General features: G+C 34.9%; 1 protein-coding gene across 9 annotated transcripts in view; it reads left to right on the top strand.

Annotated features, from left to right (window-relative positions):
* The window catches only part of RPS6KA3 (ribosomal protein S6 kinase A3), a 110,934-nt gene that overhangs the window by 25,667 nt on the left and 57,934 nt on the right, over positions 1 to 27,333 (top strand). For 7 of the 9 annotated variants that reach the window (XM_056793330.1, XM_007493438.3, XM_007493436.3 and 4 more), the window contains one exon: positions 26,222 to 26,338. In XM_056793330.1, coding sequence (XP_056649308.1) covers positions 26,222 to 26,338 — 117 coding nt within the window. Of the gene's footprint in view, positions 1 to 8,976; positions 9,065 to 26,221; positions 26,339 to 27,333 lie in introns of those variants that run through there. The other 2 variants (XM_056793331.1, XM_007493439.3) reach the window with 2 other exon arrangements.

Raw genomic sequence — 27,333 nt, 5'->3', positions numbered from 1 at the left:
AATTCAATAGGTTAACTAAAGAGTTAAGAAGGAATTTAATGAATCTGAGAATAAATTTCCCAAAAAGCTAACTACTTTAAAATGTTAAGTTCCAGTGGACTATTGATTACAACATATTAATTTCTTTCTCTCAACAGACAGGTGATAGACTCAGTGCAGAATGAGATGTATATGTTTTGGGCATATGCAATGTTGTTAATAAGTTTTAATTTTATTTCAGAGGTAGGGATAAAGATAGGGAGAAGAGGAAAATTCTATTAAATGTTATTTAATTATAAAAATAAATTTAGAGGTGATCTTCCTTCAGCGGGATCTTAAGGTAGGTGGATGTAACCTGCTATTGAACTAATTCAGTACTTAAAATTCAGTAGCCAAAATTGGGGGAAAGGAAAGGATGTGTGTGTATATGTATATATTCATACATAAATGAGGGAGAGTAAGGCAAGAATGAATGAACTTATTTCTAAAAGCAAATATTTTTGCCCATTGTTTTGCAAGTGACATACTGAGCAATGAATGCTATCCAAGTATAGCTAGAAGATATACATGTGACCAAGTTTTTCTGGTTAATACAGAATATTCTTTAATAAATAGCGACTGCCTCTTAGGCTTATCATTTTCTTGATACCTTTGCAAAAAGGGGGGGGGGAGCTTTATTTACTGTCATGATCATAGAGCCTCCTATTTCTCTCTAGCTATATACCGTATTGTTAGAATTTATATTTACCATTTCTGGTTTTAGCTAATGATTGCTTTCCTGTCCTGTTGGCAACTAAGTAGTGCAGTGGATACAGCACTCGGGCTTGGAGTCAGGAAAACTTGAATTCATATCCAACCTCAGACACTAGCTGTGTGACCTTGAACAAGTCACTTCACCATGTTTTCTCAGATTCTTCATCTGTAAAATGAGCTGGAGAAGGAAATGACAAACCACTACAGCATCTCTGCCAAGAAAGCCCCAAACGGGGTCACAAAGAGTTAAACATGACCAAACAACAACAATAACCTGTAATCGTAAGATCATAAGTTTAAAGCGAGATGAAACTCTAGAGGTCATCTAGTCTAACCCTCTCATTGTTACTCAAACCCTGCTTATATCCAGCTCAATGTAGTTCTTCTGTGGGTCTTTTTAATTGGTTTTAAGCAATTTTTAAAGATGTCTTAGGAGATCCCACATGTCATTTAATATTAAGTTTAGCTTACAAGTGTTCCTAATAAAACTATTTGTAAAATTGATTATACCATCTTATAAGTTCATGGGAAAAGTTCTAGAATAGGAATCAAGAGATCTTGGTTTCAGTCCCAGTATATAAACTTGTTGTGTGAAATTGGGTAATTCATTTTCTTTCTAGACAATATCCTCATATAGATTGGTGACGCTATTCACTGTATCATGTAGCTACCCTGACCGTAAAACGGTCATTCTATGACTTACTATTCCATGACTTTATATTAAAAAATGAATTATCCCAGCCTTTTCTGTGACTTCAAATAGTTCGTAAACTGGTTACCATGTTAGCAACACATTAGGTTTCTTACCAAGAATTCTAATTTATTGTCAGTAATTTAACTCATAGTCCAGTCTTTTTTTTATCCAAAGAGCAACTTCACCAAAAAGTATTTGTCTTGAGATAATTAATTTAGATGAGATAGGCAAATCTCGAAAAAGACTTGAAATGCTTTCTAACACCAGCTTTCAGATTCCTTTTTTCATTCTTGAACATGAATGGACAGAATATGAAATCTGGGATATGGCTTAATTTCACTGGTGCTAGAAAGTAGATTGGAAGGGGGTAGCTGAGTAGCTCAGTGATTAAGAGCCAGGCCTAGAGATGAGAGGTCCTAGGTTCAAATTTGACCTCAGACACTTCCTAGTTATGTGACCCTGTAACACACACCCTTAAGTCACTTAACCCCCATTGCCTAGCCTTTACCATTCTTCTGCCTTGGAACCAATACACAGTATTCCTTCTAAGTCGGAAGGCAAGGGTTTGTTTTGTTTGTTTTTTTTTAAGTAGGTTACAAAGGGCAACTAAATTTACTCACTCAGTTATTTGAATATCATCTTGCATTTGTTATATGGTACTATGTTTTTCAGAGTATTTGATAAAGTTGGTGAATGTTTTGTAGAGATTTACATTTCCTCTCTACAAAGCTACTACATTAGAACATTAAAACTTAAGATCTAGTTCTAAATCTGAATCCTATGTCAGACATTTACTAAATGTATGAGAGCTGAGCATCCTTCTCTTTACAACTCTTGTTCATCAGCAGTAAAATAGGTATAATGATACTAGTTCTAACCTTTTGACAGGATTAAAGCACAACATAAATGAATTGGTTGTTATTTTCTTTGACCTATGCAGCAAATAACCTCATCATGATCCAAGACCCACATTGAAGTTCATGGGCTATAGTTGATGAAATTTACATAGTTTTTCTTTGGCTCTTGGCAACAGTGTGGGCAAATGGGGTTATATCATATTATTTGGGGATGGGGAGTGAGGATGGGGTCAGTAATGTAAAATAGAATATAGATGTACCATTGTCTAAAAGAAGTCTCCTCCAAGGTAAAATAAACATACTTGATTAATTAAACTGATTTTCATAAAATAAACTACAAAAATTAGTTTAAATTCACTGGCTTAGGCATTTGAATACTTTCATAATACTTTCATATGGGTCTGGCCCAGAATTTGTTGCAGGAGTCCCAGAAATTGGTATGTGCATTAAACATTGTCATCTTTGTCTTTAGCTCCAAAAAATGATGCATTTTAAATGACAGAAGTTAATAAGTAAGTGTCACACAACTAGTAACTGACATTAGATTTGAACTCGGTTCTCAGTCACTTCAGACCCAGTGCTTGATCCACTGCATCACCTAGCTGCAAATGAGTCTTAGTTTAGTAAAATTTCAGGCAGAAGACAAAGAATATAATGGTCTTAATAGTTGCATAACTATTTGTCCTCCAGAAAAGAGAAGCAGCCCCCAACATTTTGTCATCAACCTTTTTGTTCCTATTCTATCTTTCAGAATTTGATCTTGTATCCTTGTCTCATCTCTGAAAGCCAACCCACTCCTATTCCTGACACAATACTAACGAGCCCTACCATAAATCAGTCATCCAATGCATTCTACTCTATCTTTCCTTCTAGTAAAAATTCCCTTTAGTAGATTTCAATGGACTTCTACTATTCTGGTATCTATTATAAAGGTCAAGGAAAATAGGACTCTCTTCCCCCAGAAAATACTTCACAACCCCCTCTCCAAAATTCTCATTGTTTAAGAAGGAGGAATAAGGTAAGATATATGTTTGTCTATTCCTCTTTTTTCTGCTTTCCTCTTTTTGGGGGGGTGGGGTTTTTGTTTTTTTGTTGTTGTTACCTTTTTAAGAGGAGGAAGATAGAGTGTATATTAGAAAAGCTCAGAGGAGGCAGCTGGGTAGCTCAGTGGATTGAGAGCCAGACCTAGAGAGTGGAGATCTGGGTTCAGATCTGGATTCAGATACTTCCTAGCTGTGTGACCCTGAGCAAGTCATTTAATCCCCATTGCCTGGCCATTACCACTCTTCTGCCTTGGAACCAATGCATGGTATTGATTCTAACGTGGAAGGTAAGAATTTTTTTAAAAGCTTAGATATTGCAATCTTTCACACTAGGACTGATAATCTTAACTAAAACCTATGTGCTGGCACTGTATCTCACTAGGTAAAATTTGCCTTTTTCTCTTTCCATTTAAACTCTTCCTTTCTACATTCTCTTACCAAATACCTACTTGTTATACTATAGTATCCAAAATCTTTTGTCCTCCATCCTCCTCATTCCAATTAGAAAATATTTATTTACACCTAAGTTATGTGTTCATAGTTTTAAAGTCTCTTAAATCAGTATATTCAGTCTTTTAGTAGGCAAACATACCTCCAAAATAAGTTGACACTGATAATTAGTTTAGTAAACCTTTTTCTTTTTAAATGCTAGGCTTTGAGGAAACTATTCTTTTCTCCAGATGCTAAATCTGCTATTGGAACCATAGAGAAATATACTAACAAGAACAAGTAGAATAATACCTTATGATTAAAGTCTTATTAGCCTAATTCCTTTTCTCTGCTCTCAGACAAAGGCAGACCAATAGATCCTTTTCTCTACTAATTTTTTAGTCCTAGTAATACATGGATCACACAAATTTCCACAAGGCCAAACCTAGAAGCACAAGAGCCCAGGGAGAAACACAAACTCACACAGTTGAATAAACAGAAATAGAATTCTTTGACTTACTATCACCTAAGGAAATCCTTTGGTTCCATAATCTCTGTCTAATCTCATGCTTATGTGATACTTACACCATAAACATATTGCATGAATTTACCTTTGAAGACAAGTAGGTTTTGAGCATTGGATCAACACTACAGTTTTCTTTGTTGCTGGCTTCTATGATCTAGTTGTTAATGGTTCCCTTAGGAAGGCTGTGGTAAATGGGTGGCCCCAGCTGTGATGTAGAGGATAAGGCACTAGCCTTGATAGCCTATCAGCCACTTACTATCTATATGAACCTGGACAAATCATTCAATTACCTTTTCTTTTAGTCTATTATTTTATAAAATGAGGATAATGGTAACTTTAGTACCTGCCTCCCAGGACTTTTGTGAGGAACAAATAAGATACTTAGCAAATTTTAAAGTGATATAGAAATGTCACTTATTGAAGTTATTATTATTCTCATCTTGTAGCCCATGATAAACAATCAGTAGATTAAGTTTAAACAAAACTGACAAATCATTCTACTACTACTCTTTTCCATTTAGCACATAATTTCACTAGTAGAGACTTGAATGTTTTTTTGAATGCGAATTTGAGAATGTAACCACTATTTGTAACTATAACTTTCCATAACAAAATGTGTTCTGTTTGATGAAATGATATGTCAAGGCCTTCCTGGTATAGAATAACACATTTCTGCAGTTGATATTAAAAACATATTGTAAAGCAATTTCCATTTCTATTATTATCACTTCTTTAAGTTCTTTGTTAATACATATTACAATAAATGGTCTAAAACATAATTATACGAATAAGTACCTTCTTCGTTCCTTATCCATCAAATAGTTACTTTTGTCAACAATTTCTGATGTTAAACAAAAGAGAAAATAGAGTTATGACAGAGCTCTTACACATTTTCCCCCCTTTCAGGAAGTAATATATTACAGAAAGCAAGATACAGTATTGTATTGACAGAAAATGCATATACCTACATGTAAACAATTTACTGTAATTTCTGACAATTATCTTGAGTTTTGATGCCTGATTTTTTTTACTTCAAGTTTTGTCATTGTACTCTTTGGCTAGAGTACCATGGATCAAAGAATCAGTGTCTAGAAAAGATAGCAAGAGAAGATACCTAAGCGAATGAGGAAAAGAAATCCTCTTTTTAGGAAAAAAAATACAGAAAATGAAACTTTTAAAAACTAATGAGCAAAAAAAAAACTGAAGGGGGAGAAACTTAAATGAGACGAAGAAAAAGAGGGGAAGAATTAAATAACTAGATCAAAACAACAACAAAAAAGGAACTACTAATAAGCAAAACTCCAAAATGAGAGAAACTGATAACAAATAGAAGATGATTTTAGAGTGAGGAGGAAAGAACTGATGGGAATAGGGTTAACTTAATAACTATGGGCTATAATGCCATATTTAGAGAGGGAAAGGGGAGAAAAAATCTACTTTTTTAAGGTAATTAATTAGATAGTATCCTTTTCCCTTGGCAATATAATTGTTAAGCTACATTTTTAAAATAATTAATCATTTCATTAAATTTTTTCCCACTTAAAACATTAAAAATGTGTATTTCCTACTGTCAGAACACAAAAAGAGAATTCTGTGAAACCATGAATCTACTTTATACCAAAATTTTTCAAATATGTATGTATATATGATATACACATCATTTGCAAAAGAAAGGGGAAATGACCTTTGTTAACTGTTATGCTATAAGAAATAAGCAGAATGATTTCAGAAAAATGATGCAGAGCAAAATAAGCAAAACTGGGGAAACATGGTACATAGTAACAGCAGTATTGTACAGTGAACAACTTTTGAAATACTTGGCTACTCTCATTAATAACAGTGATCTGGGAAAATTCTGAAGGACTTATGGTAAAGAATCCACCTCTAGAGAAAGAACTGTTGGAGTTAGATGCAGATCAAACCAAAGTATCTTTCATGGTCTATTTATGATTTTATTGGGGGAGAGGGCTTGTTCTATATGAAAATTATTATATGAATTTGGAAAAAGAAAATAACTGAATTTGAAATGAAAGAAAAAAGATCTTTGTAATTAATATAGTTATGAAAAATCAATCCTTGTAGTAGTATATCTCTATACCTTGTGTCTATTACCTCTCAAAAAGTAGGTAACATGTTTTATCATGTTACCTGGATGCCTTTCGAAGTTGTTTCCTTAATGTTGTTATTCTTGTGTTTTCCTGGTTCAGCTCATTTCCCTCTGTATCACTTCTTACCACCCAAGATACCTTAAAATTATTTCTTAGGATACAGCAATATTTTATTACATCCACATGCCATTAAAGAGATCTGGGTTAGTTATTCTTCATTTCTATCTTTCATCGTCTATATCTTTCACTTGTTGGAATAATGATCTCCTTAGATTTTTAGTAGCAATATGCCAGGTCTTGTGTAATCCTAATTGTAGTTCTTTTGGTGCTTAACTCCTTTTTGGATATTCCCTGTGTTTTTTTTGTTTGTTTTTGGTTTGTTGTTGTTGTTTGACATAGAAGGTTCTGAAGTTGTCTATGATATTCCTGAAAGGAATTCCTTTGAGGGAGGTAATCAGTGGATTCTTACTGTTTTTACTTTGCCCTCTGTTTCTAATCTGGGCAGTTTTTGTTATTAATTTTAAAAGAGCTCTCCTTTATCTGTTTTCCATTTAATATAATTTCTTACATTATTTTTCCCCAATCTTTTTATTTATCCTAATATTTCCTGTGATTTCTTAGGGTCATTGATTTGTTTGGTCTGTTCACCACTTTTTCTTCCAAGTTACTTGTTCTTTTTTCCAATTCTTTCCTCAAGAGTTCTTATTTACTTTTTTATCTCTCATCATTTCTTCTAAGAATTCATGTCAGTGATAAGGATTGGGTCACTGACCCTTTTCCTTTTAATATGACTCATACACTGTGTTGAAATTGCACTGGGAACCCTGTCACCTCCACGAAGGGAGTGATGATGTATTCCTCTAATTGTACATACTGGAATCCTAATGTAACATTGGCTGCCATGTACCTGCATGCAGTTGCAGGGTGGGGGAGTGGGCATGGTATGGGATCCCTAAAAAGTTTCCTGTCACTGCCCATGGTTCTTATGCTGACCTCCCCCCTACCCTCCAATCTTAGAAGATTAGAACAGAGACCCTGGACCTGGACTGTCCAGCCTGACAGCATGCTGGTGGTCACTACCACCTTCAGCAACAACCTCTATTTCTTTTGTGAAACAGGGATAATAATACCTGTCCTTAAGTGATTATTTGTATTAATTAGGAAAAGTACTAATCTTAGAGTCAAATAAAAGAAGTGAGTCAAGCCTTGCTTAAAAAGTTTTTGTGACCCTTATAAAGGCCTTACATAGAATTTAATACTGGAAAAGACTTTTAGAACACAGCCCCCTCACTTTACGTATGAAGGAACAGACAGAGAAATTAAAGAACTTGTACTATTTGTTTAGTACTACTCTTCTAGATTCAAGATTGATATAGAAATTCTTGCCAAATTTATATCTGTGATATATCTGTGAATATCACATATATCTGTGAATTATTTAATACTTTGTAAAGGAGTTACTGTTGTGAATTTATACATAACCTATTTTTATTTAAGATATCAACGTATGTAACTTTTTGGATATGACCTTTAGTTGTAGTTAGAATAATTAGGAACTTAGGCTTCCAAGTTTGGACCAGGCACTGAACCTATTTTCTTTCTCTAATTTGAGGGGTTGGATTCAATCCTTTTTTTCCCCTAAAGCCACTGAAAAGTTTGAATTTGAAATATATGGACAAGTTCCTTAAATGCTTATCTCAAAAGTTGAGAAGTATAGATGGACTTGTGATATTATTAAATATTTTGGTTTCAGAAACACAGCTAATTTGAGATCGTAGCAAAATGGAATACAAAAAAGACCTACTTTCTTCTAAAGCTAGATGCATACCTAATTTCATATATGATATTTAAGAAAAGAATATTGCTAGTGTCATTTTCATAGAAACCCCTCAACATATTGTACAGACTATCAGGTTTCCATAGAAACTTAGTTGTCCATAAAGTTTTTATCATATATTGATTTAGTTGATTTCTAAGGTTCAATTCAGCTAATACGACCTGTTTTTGTTTCTAAATATATACATATACTAGAACATTACTGAAAAAAGCCTAAAATCTTATGCTGTTTTTTAGTGTAGGTCAAGTAGGAGCAGAAATTAGCAATTTCGTTTTTTGCATGTTGTGAATCTTAATACTTTGTTTTGTGTGTATACTTTCAGGAAAAATAAAATTTATGACTATCAAAAAAGAAATAAAATTGATCTTATTCAGTTGACTTCCTTTAGTAATATTGTACAAATGTGCTACATACCATTAAAGTTTTGCCACTTGTGAAGATTTTTGAATAAATCACTATATATCTGTTACTAATAGTAACTTCTAAGTTTTCTGACTTTTCTGGGAATAGAGACTAAGGAACATTTGTAACAGGGTTTTGCTATCAACAAATCTGTTTTGGTTTCCTGTACTAGTCCCCTGCAGTTATCCGCTGCTGTTGAAGGGCCCTGCCTTTAGGTTTCCCTTTGCTTTACCACAGGAAAACGATTGGGCCCTTTTCAAGCATTTTCAGACCCGCCTGACAGGAAATTTTCTAATTACCGGAATAGTTGGTAGGAGAGAGAACTTTGAGGGGATTTGGTTTCCCTTTTTAACTTGGGATCCTTATGGTCAGAAATTAGCATGATGATTTCATAGCCATGTTTAAATTTTGGGCCTTTCGAATTCGTTCTTTTCAGGTAAGTTTGTCTGGCATTTTAAAGGAAAATGTTTTGCTTGAGACTAGCCATGATCCTAATGAAAGCATAAAACCCATTGTTTTTCATAAGAGACTTTTAAAAAATGCAATGAATTTTCTTTTACTGAAAACAACCTAGTAATATGCTTTAGATATTATAGTGCAGCTGTATGAACATTTTAGTAAAACTTAGTGGCATTAAATTTATGATATTCTGTAATAAATCTTAAAATACAGTTCCATTTATTTTTGAATTGCTATTTACCCAAGATTGGCATTAAATAATAAAAATGGACAAATATTGAAAATACTCAGCTCAAAACATTAAAATACAGTTCAAGTTTTTTTTTTAAGGGAATGATCTATTAACATTACTCTAAACTTCATGGATAGGTTCAAAACTTTTAATAGAATCAGTAAATACATTAAAAATAGTTTGAAAGAAATAGAATATTTTTATACTTTCAGAATGGGTGACTTCATCTAACTTTGATGTTATATAACTAAGAATTATTTAGTTTTAAAATATACTTAGAAAACTACAGTTTAAATTGCATTTTATCCAAAAGCCTCCTTGACCTCAGCTTTAAAAACTATTTTAATAATTGTTTTTTAAGAAGAGAACAGTGCTTTCTGAGAGGTATTACTATTATGTAGATATGGATTTTTATGAATTCCATAGCACTTATTAGAATTACTATTATACAGCCTTTTTTTATGGTTTTGTTTTTTCAACTTTAGACACCAGGAATTAGTTTATGGTATTCCAAAGGGTTCGTTTGAAGGAAGAAGTCAAATATCAATTTCAGTAAAGCAGATGGTTTGTTCATTGTAGAATTAGTTGAAGTGACTTGATTTCCCTTCTTACTTTTTTGGAAGTAACCTGCCAGATTTAATTCCAGGTACATTTTACAGTGCTTTTTGAGTGCACTGTTCTTTTAAGAAATAAAGCTAACATTAATTTTCCCTCTGGACTATTATAAAACTAGGTGGGTAACTATGGGGAGAATAGGTACTTTAATCAAAGTTAGGATAAATGTAAAAATGTTGTATTTTAGTGAAATGGGGGGATTTTTGCATATTATTATGCTAGTCTAGAGAATAAGTAAAAGGGAGAGGGGAGTTTGTGCTATGTATTTATAAAACCTTTTATTAAGTAGTACTTGCCTGTTTTGCTTAGAACTTTGATGATACTTTTTAAAAATAATAATAATCAAAGCAAGTTATTTATTATAGAATGTAAATGCATCCAGAACATTTCCTGACTCTAGGGAGGGGAGGAAAAAGGAAATTATGTATACAAGGCAGGGAACAATTCCAAATGTTGAGTCATCCTTTTAAAGTCAGTTAATATCACCCCCAGTAAGTTTGTTGCCCTTAATATTAACATACCAGAATTAGTCTTATGTAATCCAAATAATCAACATTTAGCTGCTCATTTCAAAAATATTTAAAATTTTTTCTTTATCAACTTTTAAAGCAAAAAAGTACATTTCCTTGCTTTATGGTTCTGGAAGGTAAACATATTTGGTTTTACATGTGTACCTCTATATTTTTTTCTTAGAGCCTTTAAGTGTTTATGAAACCAGTTCTATGGCTTGACTGGGTGTGTAACTGTCGTTATTGGGCTTAGACATCAAAAAGCTTGTCTTCCATATAATCCTTTCCCTTATCAATCTTTTCATTATGCTTTAAATTTCTAATTAGTTGTTCCCTAACGGTTTTCTAAAGATATGTGTTTGTTTTTTAATTAGTTTTGTTTTGTTTTTAAACCTTTACCTTCCATCTTAGAATCAATACTATGTATTGGTGCCAAGTCAGAACAGTGGGAAGGGCTAGGTAATGGGGGTTAAGTAACTTGCCCAGGGTCACACAGCTAAGATACATGTTTTTTAAACAAATTAGCACTCTCTTACCTAAAAATACTAATATTATATAGACTATTTTATCCAGAAAAATAGAAGGTATCACAGAACATATAACTATCGGCAGGACCATCTGTTTGGGAAAGATCTGAACCATGAGGTGCTACTTGGGTTTCAGTGAAGGGTCACAAAAGCAAGTGCTTTGGAAGCATCAAAACTAAAATAGGAATAGGGTAGGGTATTACTAACTTTTCACACTTTGGTTTTGCAAGGATTGGATGAGTACTTTTCAAATGGAAATATACTTTGTAGAACAATACAGAGTAATAACTATAATTATATAACAGTACAAGATTCATAACTACCAAATTCAATACTTGATAAACTATGCTATGCTACCTTAGTGACATAAATGTACATTGTGTGTGTCTACTTGTGTCCTGCTTTGGTGTTAAACATTGAATGAGATTTAAGGACGAAAGAGTTGACTTGCTTGTTGGTCCCAAAACTCAAAGAGCTTGTGTTCTCTTGACAGAGGATGGGGAGGAGGGATATCCAGGTAAGTAAGACCATTTAGGAGAATGCACAATGAAGTATATGAAGAGTGAATCAAGCTTTGTCTATCAATCAGCAACTTTTAAATTAGTCAAAAACTTAAGCATTCCTACTTAACACTGAGCAAGAGAATTCACCAGTCACTTACTAGAGTAAGCTCATACCTCCAGAGGTCACTGCCCTGTCCCTGGGCAGTGCTAGGCAAATTGAAAGACTGCAATTGGTTCCTGTAAAGTGGAGGAAGGGCCAGGAAGTGATGTGGGAAAAGGACTATAAAAAGTCCTGAACTCCCTGTCCAAGGACCTTCTCCACGTTTTGTGACTTGACTTTTGGACTTTGCTTTTTGGACTTGGCCTTCAGTCTTCTCCTTTGGAGTTCATCTTGGGAGACTCTGCATCAGTGAGCTGGACTGAAGGAGATGACTGTTTCCCTGAATCCTGTGTTGGCTTGCTGGGTGAGTAGCTGGCCTACCTTTCCTGGCTTCTGGAGAGATTGGTGCAAGAGAGGCCTTCCTTTCCTGGAGGTGGCTGCATTGGTGGAAGCCTTGCTGGGGCTGAGCTGGATGACAGAGCAACACTTAGAGTGATAGACTAGACATTTCTCTACTCTCTTCTTACATTTCTCCACTTTCACTCTTTCTGCCTCTTTGTAAATAAGGCTACTAAAAGTCATTTTGACTTAAGCTATAATATTTTAAAATAAGCAATCACAATATTTAGAACTTTCATATTAGCATAAAATTTTTTTATATTTTTATAAGAGAGGGGGGAAAAGAGATGACATCTAACCTGAATCTTTTAGAAAAAGATAATGATGGGGCAAGGCAGTTAGGTGCTCAGTGGATTGAGAGCCAGGCCCAGAGATGGGAGGTCCTGGGTTCTAATCTGTCCTCAGACACTTCCTAGCTGGGTGGCCTTGGGCAAGTCACTTAACCCCCATTGCCTAGCCCTTACTCCTCTCTTCTGCCTTAGAACCAATATATTGTATTGAGTCGAAGGTAGAAGGTAAGGGTTTGGAAGGAAGGAAAAAAAGATAATGATCCTAAAACAGAGTGCAAAGAGGAGCTAGACTGGGTATTCTACATGGATAGAGTGAGCATTAAAGTGGAAGAATTGTAGAGTGATGGCAGCAGAGGAGAGAACCTGGAAATGATAGTGGAAAATGCAGTCAACACCAGAATGGGGGCATGGGATAAAGTATCTTCTGAAAAGAGCTAGATTTCCATAAGCCAAAGAAAATAGAGCAGAACAGTTTAATGATAGAATAGATTTTCAGAGAATCCAATAACAAGGAAAAATCAAGAAAGAGGATGAATTCTGGAGTTTAGTATAGCAAGAGAAGGAGCACTGTGGTGTCCTTAAATCACAGGGTTTTAAATGAATAGCCTGTGGCAGATGACTGGCCATCTTGAAGGAGTGCCAGTTGATAAGGGATGCCATTCTTTAGATCTCTTTGGTGATAGGCACTTTATTTTTCCTGAAAAAGCTGGGGGTAGAGGTGGAAGCAAGTTTGGGCTTTGGATCTAGGCCAATAAATACCTGTTGAAAGGGGCTATAGGATGTGTTTTCTCACTCAGCACCAGTCCCATAGCCCCATACCACGGTAAGGGGGATAAGGCAGTACCCAGAAGAAACACGGATATAGAAAATACATTCAACGTCTTATTGGGCCATAAGGTTCTAGAGTCGGCTCAGATATTCTAGACAGCAAGAGTCCTACTACCCATGATGTGGCGGCGACTATGTGGCCAATAAATCTTGTTTGGTCATGTGCCTAAATAAGACGAAGAAAACCTTCCGCAAAAATAATTGGACTATAACTGTGATTTTATTTGCATAGGGTACTTACAGGGAAGAAACTTCCTCTGCCAATGATTAACTTAAAGTCATTGGCAAAGGAATCAGATTCAGATTTTGAACCTAGGTCCTTCTGACTTTTATCCACTATACTCACACTGCCTCTCAGGTGTGGTTAAGGAAAATAATAATCAAAATTTATATTGATGCTTCAAATTCTTTTAGACTTTACCTATTTTGACATTTGTTGGTATGTTTTAGATACACATATTGATGATCTTTGTCACATATTTTATACCATTGGAAATTTCCTGATCCTCTCCATATAACTGTAGCTACCTAAGGATAATAGAGGTGCTGACTGCTTTATATTCCATTCTAATAGACTGAAGATCCTTAAAATTGGAAACGTCCAAACTATTCACATTTGTAAAGATTAAAATTTAGGGGAGACTGAGGCATCTGAGGCAGGTAGAAATTAGTTTCTCTCTGCAAGGAGTATTATAAATTTTTAGAGGTTTATTGAAGATTAAGGATTGAAGAAAATACAGGATAAGAAACACATGTCCAGGCCATAGAGTGGCCTAGACACAACCTCACCTACATTATGAAAAAAAGCCACGCCTGCCCCAAAACGGAAGAGCCAAGAGCCCCTCAAAAGCCTTTGAATCAGCTTAAATACCTTCTCGATCTCGGCCCAGGTGAGATTACAAGGCATTTTGGGGAAGTGGAGCAAGGAATTGTGGGGATTGTAGTCCTGTATTCGAGTCTATTTTTTACACATTTGGGGTATACAGATAGAGGTTAACTCTAATACTTCGACTGTTAACCTACAGTATGTTCTCACATGTATCATTTGTCTCCTGTGTTTAACTATATAAAGTTTAGGACTTGTTCGAATTTTAACTTGGCAAAGGAGCATTTTTAATTTTAGCTAGTATATCTATTCTTTATCAAATGCAAAAGAGCCCAATGTCAACAGCAAAAGTTATTCTTCTTCATCCTTGCCCTTGACTGTGGACATAAAATGACTAACTTAAGCTAACGGTACACTTTGTCATGGAAGAATGAATTTTCTCTATGTAGGGTTAATTGACTTCTACCAGGGCTAAGCTTATGATGCCACTTCTGACTCCCAGAAACCTTGTCTTTAGAAGTACTGTACCTAGTCATATATACTGACTGTTCCTTGTTAGTATAGATTAAAAGCCAGAGGAATAAATTAATGTGCTCTTCCCTGAATGGAAGAATGCCACATGGCCTTGATATTTCCTTGCCTTGCTTCTTAGATTCCTAGACAAAAGACTGAGCAGCCAAATACTAGGATCCATCTACAGAGAACCTCATTCTTTACTGACCTGCAACTTTCAGAATCATTAGTTGTAGAAATGCTAGTGGTAAGACCAAAAAAATACATTAAGGGAATAAATTTAAGCAAAGAGGAAACATTTTTTTACTTTTTGCAAATGATATGATGACCCTAAAAAGTCAACCAAAAATTAATTTAAATAAATTGAAGAATATAAAATAAACCCCCCAAATCTTAGTTAGTGATTAGTTATCTAGCCTAATTAGAAGCAGAGATGTCAACCATAGATAGACTTGTAAATTGAATACTGTTTTCTATAAAAGAGAGAACAGCCATAGAATGTTTGCTAAGGGCTCTTTAAGGGGAAAACTTGGAAATAAGACTGAGGGCTCTTTAAGAAACCAACAGGTAAAAGCAGATGGGTAACTCAGTGGATTGAGAGCCAGGCCTAGAGATGGGAGGTCCTAGACCCTGGGTAAGTCACTTAACCCCCATTGCCTAGCTCTTACCACTCTTCTGCCTTGGAACCAATACACAGTATTGATTCCAATACAGAAGGCAAGGGTTTAAAAAGAAAAAAAAAGGGAAAGAAACCAGCAGAAGAAAGGTTTGTATGTTGGGAAGGCAGTTGCAGAACTCTGATGGGTCTCTTGAACTCCCTTTCTTGAGCAGGTGGCTGGAGATTTTTCTCTGGGATTATCTTTGAGTGGTTTCTGTGAGAGTTAACTTTGACAAGTTGGTTGAACATCTGTGAACATTATTTGGGATTGAGAGCTTTCTCCCAGAGAGAGAAAAGCTGCCAGGAGGGGGCTTTGTTTTCCTCACTGGAGCAGCTTCAGTGTCTGACTCCCTGCTGGGATCTCTAAAAATCACATCTGACAGTTAGCTGAGGCAACTTGTGGATTTTCATAGATATTCTAAGGAGTTAATACAAATTGAAGTTCATAATTTTAGAATAGGTTAGATAGAATTGAATCTGTAGTCAGTTAAGAGTATAGTGTCTACCTGGTAAACAAAGAAGATATCCCATAAGGGGCAGTTATGGTTCTGGGTTTTAGTTAGAAATATTAGTAATATGGTAAAATTTTTTGCTTCTTTATTTCTACCTTCTTGATCCCGTCCCTGCTTCTTCTCATAGTTAATAATAAATACATTTTGGATTAAGCTGTGTCCAATCAGTCCATCCACCACCTTCAACCAGGTTACCCTAACAGCTATCAATATCTAAACTTCAAACAAGATCAGTAGTACCCATCACATCTGAGCTTAAAATCTTCTGATAGAAAAAGTAGTCAAGAATACTGAAAGAAACTACAGAAACCATGGTTGTAGAGACTATGGCCCAACTAATAATGGAAAGGATTCCAGTATATTTTCAAGAGCTTCTCATCCCTAAAATAATCATGGATATCCTCTACCTTACTATACTGGATGTATTAAAAGTGATACCAGTACGGGGTTTAATGATACTGTTAGGATTGATACTAAGGTAGGTACCAAATATATTCTATTCTAACTCAAATATGGATCAGGAAGAAATATCAAATGAAGGATAATCAAAATAGAGACTAGAGATATCTAGAGGAAATCATTATGAGGCAAAGTAAAATAATAGAGCAACTTCTCAATGGCAAAACTATGGGCAATGATAACTTTTTCCCTCTTTGTGACATACCAACAGTAAATCTAGACCAAGAATTGCTTAATGTTAAACCCACAAAGGAAGAAACTGATTCCACTGCTTCTAAATCCAATAATAATACCACTGCTAGGCAATACCAAAACAATAGCAATGATAGTACTTTTTTCCCCATTCCATGAGGTGCCAACATTTACCCCAGAGCATGAGTTAATGAATATAAGACAACATAGGCCTTTCACTAATGGATGAGCTGCTATGTCTTACCAACAAAACTCAACGACTGTTAAGGGTAAATTTTAGGGTTGAGACTAAATATATGTTTTTATTTGGTTGCCAGGGATTTAAATTCTAAATCCCAATGACTCAAGTCAGAATGGAATTTTATGGTGGTTTATTTACAATAGAAGGAAGAAATTAAGAATGAGGAAGAGAGAGAAAGGGAAGAAGATCTGCTCCAGCCTGGTCTGAGCCTGGGGGAGTTCAGAGGCCTCAACCAAGGGGCCTTCCCAGAAAATTAAATCTAGCTCTGCTTCCAGCCAAGAAGCCTCCAAGATGAGAGGCCTCCTTGGAGGTTACTGCCTCCAGAAAGAGCCAAGGAGAAGGGGAGTCAGCCATAACACTCATCCACACGGCCATTTAAGGGAAGCAGTCTGAGGTCCCCCACTTGAGCTCCTCCAAGTCAAGTTCCACCGCCAAAGTCCCCCTCACAGGAAGTGACTTGAAATATAAAGGCAATTCTTTACATCACTTCCTGTGTTTCACATGTGCCAATGGTGGCTTAAACTTGGCTTTGGACAGCCCAGGGAGTCAGTCAATTGTCACTTGCTAGCACACACGGGTCATGGACCTTCCTCCCCCACACTTAATCCTTAAGTGAGGGTGTATACAGTACTGGTTGCTAAAATTCTAAAGACTAAGTAGGGTGGAATAAATCTAAAATTCACACAACAGAAAAAGAAACTTCATTCTAACTATAGAGTGTATAGAACCCATCTCAAGACAGACTTGGAAATTTTATACTCATAGTTACAAAATAATTTTTATGGAACTAAAGATTTAAATAATTGAAGAAATAATAAATGTTCATGGTTGCGCTATGCCAATATCATCACAATGAATTCTTTGTAAGTTAATATACTTTTACGTGCCATACCAATCATATTTTAAAACTTGGGGTGGAGGGGCAATAAGAGAAATCATTGAGGAACAAAAGGTAAAGAATATCAAGGGAAAGGTATCTTAAAGGAGAAGAAGGGAAATTAGTATCAAACCCCAAACTGTACTCATTTATAATCACCAAAACTATTAATGGCTTAAAAAAAAAATAGAAAAGTTGGTTATTGGAACAGATTAGGTAAGCAAGTCACAGAAGCATTGTACATAGCAGCATCATGTTTGATAAACTTAGGGATACCAACCACGGAAGAAAGGAATTCCTGGTTAACAAAATTTTCTGAGAAAATTAGGAAGATAGGATGATAGAAATTAGATGATGACGATGATATAGCACTTATGTAACAACTGTAATACAGTGTATATGTTATCTCTTTTGATGCTTACAACAACCCTGTTAGGTAGATTGTTATTAGCCTCATTTTACTGATGTTGCTTGCCTAGGATCACATAGTGAGTATATGTTCAAGGTCTCATTTAAATTCAGGTCTTCTTAACTCCAAGACCATTGCTCTTAACCGCTTGCACAATCTAACACTGTATACTAAAGTAAGTTCCAAGTGGATAGATGACCCAGATATTTAGATAGTTTGTAACACAAAGAGAAGCAAGAAAGAAGATAGCCACTTTAGATAGGGGAAGAGTTCTTGATAAAACAAGGGTGAGAGAATATCAGAATATAATACTGAAAAAGCAAAAAATGTGAATCAAAAAAGAGAGAAAGAGGAAAACAACAGACATTTTAAAAATTTACAGAAGAGTACAGAAGGATATTTAAAAGAAGACAATTTTAATAGTGTTGGTACTATTATGTTAAATTTTATTTTATATTTGAAAAGCATATCAAGTAGTCAACAAGCATTCATTAGGCAGTTAAAATGTGCTGGGTCCTGTTCTGAGCCCTGAAGGTACAAAAAAAGGGCAAAAATCGCTCTCAAGGATCTAGTTTTCTGGGGGCAACTAGGTAGTTCAGTGGATTGAGAGCCAGGCCTAGAGATGGGAGGTCCTAGGTTAAAATCTGGCCTCAGACACTTCCCAGCTGTGTGACTCTGGGCAAGTCACTTAACCCCCCCATTGCCTAGCTTTTGCCACTCTTCTGCCTTGGAACCAATACACAGTAATGATTCCAAGACAGAAGGTAAGGTTTTATTTTTATATATATATATTTTTTTTTTCTTATATAGAAGACAACATGCAAATATATGTTCAGAGAGTATAAATATAATCTTAGAGAGAAAGCTACCAGCAAAGGGTTCTGGAAAAAAACTTATACAGAAAGTGGCCTTTGAGTGGACTTTGAAGTAAGCAAGGAACGCTAAGAATTAGAGGTGAGAGGAGAATTCCAAGCCAGGAGGGAACCAATAAAAAGACGAAGGCACTGGAATTTGAGCAAATGATGAATTTAGAGTTGTGACTTAAAAATCTATATTTAATTGGTCGCCAGGGGAAATACCAAATAAAATACCTAAGTCATTCTGGTATTTTATGGTAATTTAATTAATATAGAGGGAAGGAAGGGGATATTGGCTTTCTCCTGCCTGACCTGTGCCAGGGGGAATTTAAAAAATCCTGTCTCTAGGTCTCTGAAGAAGATTAGAGTCTTCTAAGAGGATAAAGTTGGAAAGTAAAGGAGGGAAACTCAGCCAGAATCTCACCACCGAACCAGACAATAGCTTGTAACCACACTAAGATGCCGAAAGGCTCAGCATGCAACTCTCAGCTAACTCTCCACCGCCAATCAGAAAGAGTATTTTTTTGAGAGACAAAAAATCCCAAATATATAGACCTTTCATCCTTGTGTCTCCTCTAAACTTTCACATCTACCAATCACATCAAAGGCTTTCTCCAGGACTGCCCATACTTTTAGTTCTCACCTTCTTTGATTAGATTTTTTAGTTACTTAACAATTCTTTGTTAAGTTCACCTTTTGTTAGTTACCTTGACCTTTTTGTGATTAATTTAACCTTTATAGTTACTTAACACTTTTTTGTGTCAAGATCTAAAAATAGACTTAGCTTCACTATAAGGTGAGAACTAAGTACCTTCATTGTTCAATCAGGAGATTACAACTTTATCTTCCCCTAAAGTAAGGTTTAAGTAGGCTGGAGTAATTTAAAATTTCTACAAGGGAGTGGCGTAGTTAGGAAGATCACTTGAGTAAAGAATAGCTAGATATGGGGAAAGACTTGGAGGCAGGGAGATATTTAGGAGGCTATTACAGTGGTCTATTGAAAAAGTGAGGAGGGTCTGAATAAAGTGGCATATATGTGAAATGCTGTGATGATAAAAATAGTAAGATTAAACCATAGATTGGATTTGTGAGGTGAGGATTATACTTGGGTTGTAAAGCTAGTGACGAAGGATTTGGAAGAGAGTGGTAATAGGAGATCTGTTTTAGACTTGTTGAATTTGAGATTCTCTGCAGGGCATCTTATTCAATATATCCAGTAGGTAATTTGATGATGTGAGAGTGGAACTCAAGAAAGATAAAGGGCCTGAATGTATATATAGATTCAGGAATCATCTGCAAAGAGATGATGAGCAAATCCTTGTGATATCATCTAGTGAGACAGTATAGAAAGAAAAAAAGAAAGACCAAGTAAAAGATTTTGGCAGGGGGAAGGGGCAGACACTCAAGTTTAATGGATATGACATCAATGAAAATCCAACAAGGGAAACTGAGAAGCAGCCAAACAGGTGGGAACATAGAACCAATAAAGAGCAGGTGTCATGAATAACAGAAGGAAATGGCTATCTAAAGAGGAGAGGATGAGTGACCATTTAATAGAGAGCTCAAGAACATGTGGATTTAGAAAAGGCCATTAGATTTGGCAATGAAGAAATCTTGTTAATAACTTGGAAGAAAGCCTTTTCAACTGAATGAAAAGGTCAGATGCCAATTGAAGTGAAAGGAGAGAAAATTAAAGTCCTTAGTATTGATAGCTTTCTCAGGAAGAGGGGGAGAGAAGCAAGACTGAGTTAGTTCTGCTAGCAGGGATGGACCTAGTGAAGGTTTTGTAAGGATTGGGAGAATTGAGTATGTTTGAGACTGAAGATTAGAAAAAGAATCAGATGATACTGAAAACAATTGGCTAGAAAAGATAGAGGGAGTGGAATCAAGGGTGGGAATAGAGAAGTTCACTTTGCAAAGAAGAGCATCATCTCTTCATGAGTGGTGAGGATGGGGATAGGTGAGAAAGATGTCTCAGTGATGTGAGAAGAGGAGAACAGAGTGATCATTCAGCAAATGGCCTCAGTTTTATTGATGGAATGTTGTGGTCCTCAGCTGAGAAGGTAGAGCCTTGAGGAAGAATAAATGAGTTTGGAATAATTTGCTGTGAATGGGATAATGAATGGATTAAGGAGATATAAAATGATTACTTTGCAGCAGTGAGTGCCCAGTTTTAATTACCTAGCTTAAATTTGGAGTTAGGCTATTCAACATAATACCAGTTTTTTAGCAGCACATGAGTGTGTGTGCTTACATGTTTGCATGTTGTAAGTATGTAAGTTCTTTGATGGCAGAAAGAAATGTTTCATTTTTGTTTTTATAATCTCTATACACAGTTAGTAAAATGCCTGGCATTTTAAGCTCTTAATAAAAGTTTACTGATTGAGTAACTAGAAAAGTTTTGACATAAAAAAGGTAACTGAGGGAACTGCTGGGTGGCTCAGTGGATTGAGAGTCAGGCCCAGAGTTGGGAGGTCCAATATTCAGTATTGATTCTAAGACAGAAGGTAAGGGTTAAAAGAAAGAAAGAAAGAGACTGAAGAATTGACTTGATTTCTCCTTTTTTTCCTTTTTTTCCTTTCCCCCCCCCCCCACAAAATTCAAAAATGGGTATATTATAGTTTTATTCTCCCAAGGGTATGATACTTTATGTCCTTTCTTATTAAAACTTTGTTTACAGACATTTTATAATTTAAGGTGATTTATAGGGATGTTCGAGTTTGATTCTCCTCAAACCTTGAGTGAGTTCACTTTTTTTCACAGATGTAGACATCAAACAGATAGACTTGACTACAATTAGCCCTTAAGTGACAAAACTGGGTTTCAAACCTAGATTTCTTGTTCTTAGCAAGGACTAAATCATTTATCTGAAAACAGGATACGATCTCAGCACACATCTTCCAGTATATTCTCATTGTTAAATGGCATTTGAATGAGAAAACTCCTTTGACTCTGCTCTGAGACTGGAAGAGCATGAAATAGCTGATGCAGTCCTTAAAAATTCAATGTGCTTTCCATTGTACCAAACTATTCTTTATATCTTTTAATTTTGCCTCCTTTTGGTGCCAGGCATAGAATTTTTCACACGGTAGATTCATTCAGTAAATGAGTAAGTTGATGATATTTATGTTAATGTAGCAATAAAATAATTATATTGTTATTTTAATATCAAGTTAGAAAATAATTTCCTATTACTTTAACCTAAAGTTGATTGAAATTAATAGTATTACTTGTTTAAAATGACAATCAGTGTTTTATTACATTTGTTATCTTGTTGGTATGACTTTGTGGGGGATGCCTCTATAATAATAATCAGTATCTTTAACAAGCATACAAAGCACTTATAGGGGTCATTTGATGTTAATATTTAAGAAGTCACTGACCAATCTTCTATATGGATGCATTCATTTATCAAGGTATTTTACATGATCTTAACATGAAAGATTTGTGGGAAGACAATTTTGAGATCATGCCCTATTAAGTCAAATTTGGAGGGTTTTTTTTGGTTTTATTTTAAATAAACACATAAGACTGACATACTCTATCGTTCTGACTTTGAAGATGTCTGAAATAGAAAACTTTTTATTAGATCCTGCCTGTTCCCTTCTCATATTTTCATCAATGATATGCTTGATGCATAAATAAATACTTTTCATGAATAAAAATTTTAAGAGATGAGAAAGTTGACATCATTTGGCATTAATATCCTATTTTCTCTTTTTCACTTGGTTACTATTACTATCTCTCATTTTTCTATTGTTTTGGTATCTTCCCTTTCCTCCAACAAATTATAAATTGGCCCTCAAATATTTTAAAGATCGGCTTACTTTTTTAGCATGAATTCTTTCATTGAATCTTGTTCTGGTCTGCCCCCTTTTCCAAACTTTTTCTTAAATGCCATTTCAACCTATTAAACACTTTGGGGACTGAACTGTTGAGAGTCCAAATATCATACTTTCAATGTCTTTGATGTTAAAAATAGATCATTATAAAGTACCAAAATTTTGTTCCATTTTCTGCCTATTATTCTCTTGCCAATTTCAGGTATGAATGCTCTTGGAATATGGCTTATTTGGTTCTTATACCAAGCTTTCTTGAAATTTAATTTAATCTCTTCTACTTGTTTAATAGGATGACACTTTTCTTAATTTTACACCATCTTACTAGATAGTGTTTTATGAATAAGTTTATATTCTAAAATGAATGAAGTAGCCTTTGGCTATTGCCAGGTCTCTGCTTGGTCAAGATACCTTGTGGAGCTTGAGGTTTCTGGACTCCTTTGGCCTCACTGTGGGAATTGCTTTACATGATTAAACTCTTGAGGAAGTAGTAATAATCAAGGTCAACATTTTTATTTTTATTTTTACAAATAGACTAGGTGAAACAGTTGTAATTGTATGTACTGTCTTCTCTTTATCATTTCTACTAACTTGGTGCCGATTTTTACCTTTTAACTAGTTGTAACTGTTCATAGATTGTGAAATTACTCCTTTAGTAACCAATTTCTTGTCAAGCCATATAGTAGATTTCACTTATTTTTTTTTTTTAGGTATGAAGGCATTTGTTATGCATAAACATAAGGTTTCTATAAGGCTTTAGGTGTTCTTTGAGACATAAACCTGAACATAATTTCCAACATGCATTTTTATCCTTCCTCTCTGTTCACTTCATCATGTATCAAAATAAGAATTGATTTCATTTGGAAGCACATGTCAGAGTCTTCAAAGCATTTCTCTACGTTCTCCTCTGCAGCAGATGTTAACATAAAAGTTACACTTATCTTCATGGTGATCTATTTGCTTATGTTCATCATGAGATTATAAAATGAGATCATATGCCATGAAATGATGTTTATGTTTTGCCATTTGTTTTACAATGAAACCAAATCAGTCAATTCCTTTGCCTCTCTAAAGAGTTTATGTGAGCCATCTTTCCATTTCATTTCAACTTCATTTTATTTCTCGGTTAGTTTGACTGTGATAATGTGGTTCAGTACTTCCAGTCATAGAGATTATAGAATTTAAAGCTGAAAATGACTTTAGAGATCATCTTGTCAATTTTTGTTGTCATTAGAGCTTTCAATTTTAGAGTCCTAAAAATTAACATAAATTTGATAGACCTTCTGAAAACATTATGATTTTTAGTACCCTCTGTTTTCTTTTCTCACTGCTATGAAAGAAGTTCCCTTAACAGGGTTAGGTTCCAGATAAAATTTTTCTTTTGTTTTATGGTTTACTATGATCAAAAATATTTATCAGTTACTAGTCAGCCTACATTTGATGAGACTTTCCAGTGTTTAGATGGGTTAGACCACAGAATTTCTTTGATTGGGACATTATTAGAAGACTTTCCAAATTGGTCAAGCCGTGTGTGTGTGTGTGTGTGTGTGTGTGTGTGTGTGTGTGTGTGTGTGTGTGTGTGTGTGTGTGTGTGTGTGTGTGTGTGTGTGTCCGTGTCCCTATCCCAACATGTCAGTTCACTCCCTCCTCATCTCTACCACTTAGAGTCCCTAGCTTTATTCAAAGCTCAACTTCTTTCTAAGACTAGTTAGACTTTTCTTGAAATGACATTGTGGGGACAGCTTGGCAGCACAATGGATAAAGTGCCAGGCTTGGAGTTGGGAGGACCTGCGTTCAAATATGACCTCAGACATTTCCTAGCTGTGTGACCCTGGGCAAGTCACTTAATCCCAATACCTTGCCCTTACTGCTCTTCTGCCTTAGAACTGATTTTTATTATCAATTCTAAGCCATAGATGGTAAGGATTTTTTTTTTAATTACATTGTGGAATTTTATACACTTTATATTTACTGTATACATGTTATTCCCCAGGTAGAATGTAAACTCCTTAATGGCAGAAACTATTTCCATTTGGGTATTATATTTCCAGCACCTCCTATAATGCTTCACAAATAGTGGATGGGAAATAAATGTTTACTGAATGGAATTGATAAATGTTAGAGAGATACAATAGAAAAAGTGCCTGGATATGTATTCAGAAAATCTTTTTTTTTTTTTTAAATTAAGGCTCTGCCAGCCTTCGACAAGTCACTTTCATTTAATAGATCTGTTTCTTAACCTATAAAAAGAGAGATTGAATGATAGGATCTCTAAGGTTTGTTCCAGATCCAAAGCTATGATTTTGTAGGGAGGGTACCTGTTTTGGAGTCAGAAAACCTGTATTCAAATCTTAACTCTGTCACTTTGTACTTGTATGACCTTGGATAAGTGATTTGACTTTTGTGGGTACAGTTTCCTAATCAAACTTATTATATTTCTTTGAGCTCTGATTCTGTGATCCTTTTGGATTTGATTGAATTTCTAATTTCAGAAACCTGTGCTACAAATAAATACTACACTACATAAATACACAAATAAATACATAAACACTACAAATAAATATTATTATACTTCAAAGAATTTTATTCTCCTCTGCCTATCACACAGATCAGTCAGTAATACCTCCTTGGTAAAAAGTTATTATGAGATGTTTATGCTTAAATTTTTTATGTAAATTTATACAAATTCACCAAATTTGAAGACAATAGGATATATCAAATACTCTGTCACATTGCTATAAAGGAGAAAAATGAATTTTAATAGGTTTGGGTTTTGTTTTTATAATTGTTTTTAAATTTAGTCATTTTTAACATTAATCTTACAATTTAAATAAAAATTGAAGTTTCTTGAATCAAACATTTATTGAACTACTCATTATAAGACTAGGTTTGGAACCTCAGGTAAAAGTTTTACATAAAATTTTAACTTTATTGTAGAGATAGTTCTCCAATGCAGTATTCTACTTTCCAGAAATATTTTAAATATCTTCACAAATCACAAGATTATTTTACTGTTTAATCAGATACATGCTTACAGAGCAGTGTATATTTTCTTGTAGTTTTTCTAAGTTGGCACTCATTCCACTTGTCAAAAAAAAAAAAACCTTAAGCTTAATAATAACTGTAGCTAGTATTTTTATAGCACCTACTGTGTGCTAGCTATTTTGCTAAGCACTTTACACATATTGTCTCATTTGATCCTCACAACAACTTTGGAAGGAAGGTGCTGTTATTATCTCCATTTTATAGCTGAAGAAAGAGACAAAGAGGTTATGTGACTTGCCCAGTATCACAGAGTTATATGTGTCAGTTTGGAATTTAACTCAGATCTTATAAGCCTTGCTCATTTTTCCACAGGTTTTACTCTACCAGTTGACTTGTTCCTTGAAGTCTTTTATATGAGAGGTAGTTTTATTTAAATTAAGGTATTTGGGGGGGCAGCTGGGTACCTCAGTGGATTGAGAGCCAGGCCTAGAGACGGTAGGTCCTAGGTTCAAATCTAGCCTCAGACACTTCCCAGCTGTGTGACCCTGGGCAAGTCACTTGACCCCCATTGCCTAGCTCTTACTACTCTTCTGCCTTGGAGCCAATACACAGTATTGACTCTAAGACGGAAGGTAAGGGTTTTAAAAAGAAAAAAAAATTAAGGGATTTTTTTCTTTTAAAAGTTTCAGTTTGATAAAACTTTACTCTGAAGTGTCATTTTCAAAAATGGCTATAACAAAAGGTCTTTCATTTGCCTCAATAGGAAGAAGACAGTATCAAAGAAATTGCAATCACGCATCATGTAAAGGAAGGACATGAAAAAGCAGATCCCTCCCAGTTTGAACTTCTAAAAGTACTAGGGCAAGGATCGTTTGGAAAGGTACATTGTCTTTCTCTATATTAATGAAAATTAGATATGTACCATTGGATTTAGAAAACATTTTGTTTAAAAGGAAAGCAGTGTAAACCTCTATCAATAACTGTACTCTGACAATCGATGTAAGTAATTAAATATGAGGAAGCTACTGTCATCTACAAGTATATTGGAACCTCTTTAAAATATACTTTGCTGTGTAGTGAATACTATAGAATGCTCAGAACAGGCCTGTGCTTTGCTTTATATTTTACTTCACAAAACCTGATGTGATCTCTATATGGAAGAGAGAGAGAGAAAACAAAAGAGTACACACCGCTCTGGCTGATGGACATGAATTTTTTTTTCTTTTTGCAACCTTTATTTCTATAGAGTAATTTACAAATCACTGGATTTTAGAGCTAGAAAGAACTTCCTCTTGAGTTGAGTGTCCATTTGTTTTGTCACTTATGGTTTTATTTAAAAAGGATTTTATATATTTTTCAGGAAAAAATCCAAAATCCTAGGTGTTATCTTTCTTTTTCTCCCTAGATTAAATTTTGAACACTTTTACAAATACAGAATGCCTTTTATCCTCTGTCCCATTTAACCAATCTAGGCCAAAAAACATAGTGAAAATAACAACCGTGCAAGACTTAAGTGGGCAGTGGAATTAATAGTTAGCATTTATATAGTGCTTTAAGAGTTGCAAAGCAATTTACCAATAGAATGTTAATTATCCTTACAACAAATGTGGAACAGAGGTAGTATTTATATCCCTTTTTACAGATAGGGAAACTGATGCAGACACAAGTTAAGTGATTTGCCTAGGGTCACAAACTGATAAATGTCTGACACTCTCTTTGAACTCATTTTCTTGACTCTGTCCAGGTCTCTATACATTGTACGCCCTAGCTATAACAGAGAGACATAGCAATGAACTACTTTTAAAGGTTAGGCCAATAGATACTTCTTACCTGACTGACCTTGGGCAAATTACTCAACTCTAATTGCCTAGGCCT

The sequence above is a fragment of the Monodelphis domestica genome, chromosome 4 (genome assembly GCF_027887165.1).
Source record: "Monodelphis domestica isolate mMonDom1 chromosome 4, mMonDom1.pri, whole genome shotgun sequence".
NCBI lineage: Eukaryota > Metazoa > Chordata > Mammalia > Didelphimorphia > Didelphidae > Monodelphis > Monodelphis domestica.
Note: the sequence above shows the minus strand (reverse complement) of the source record. Positions and strands in the feature narration are given on the sequence as shown.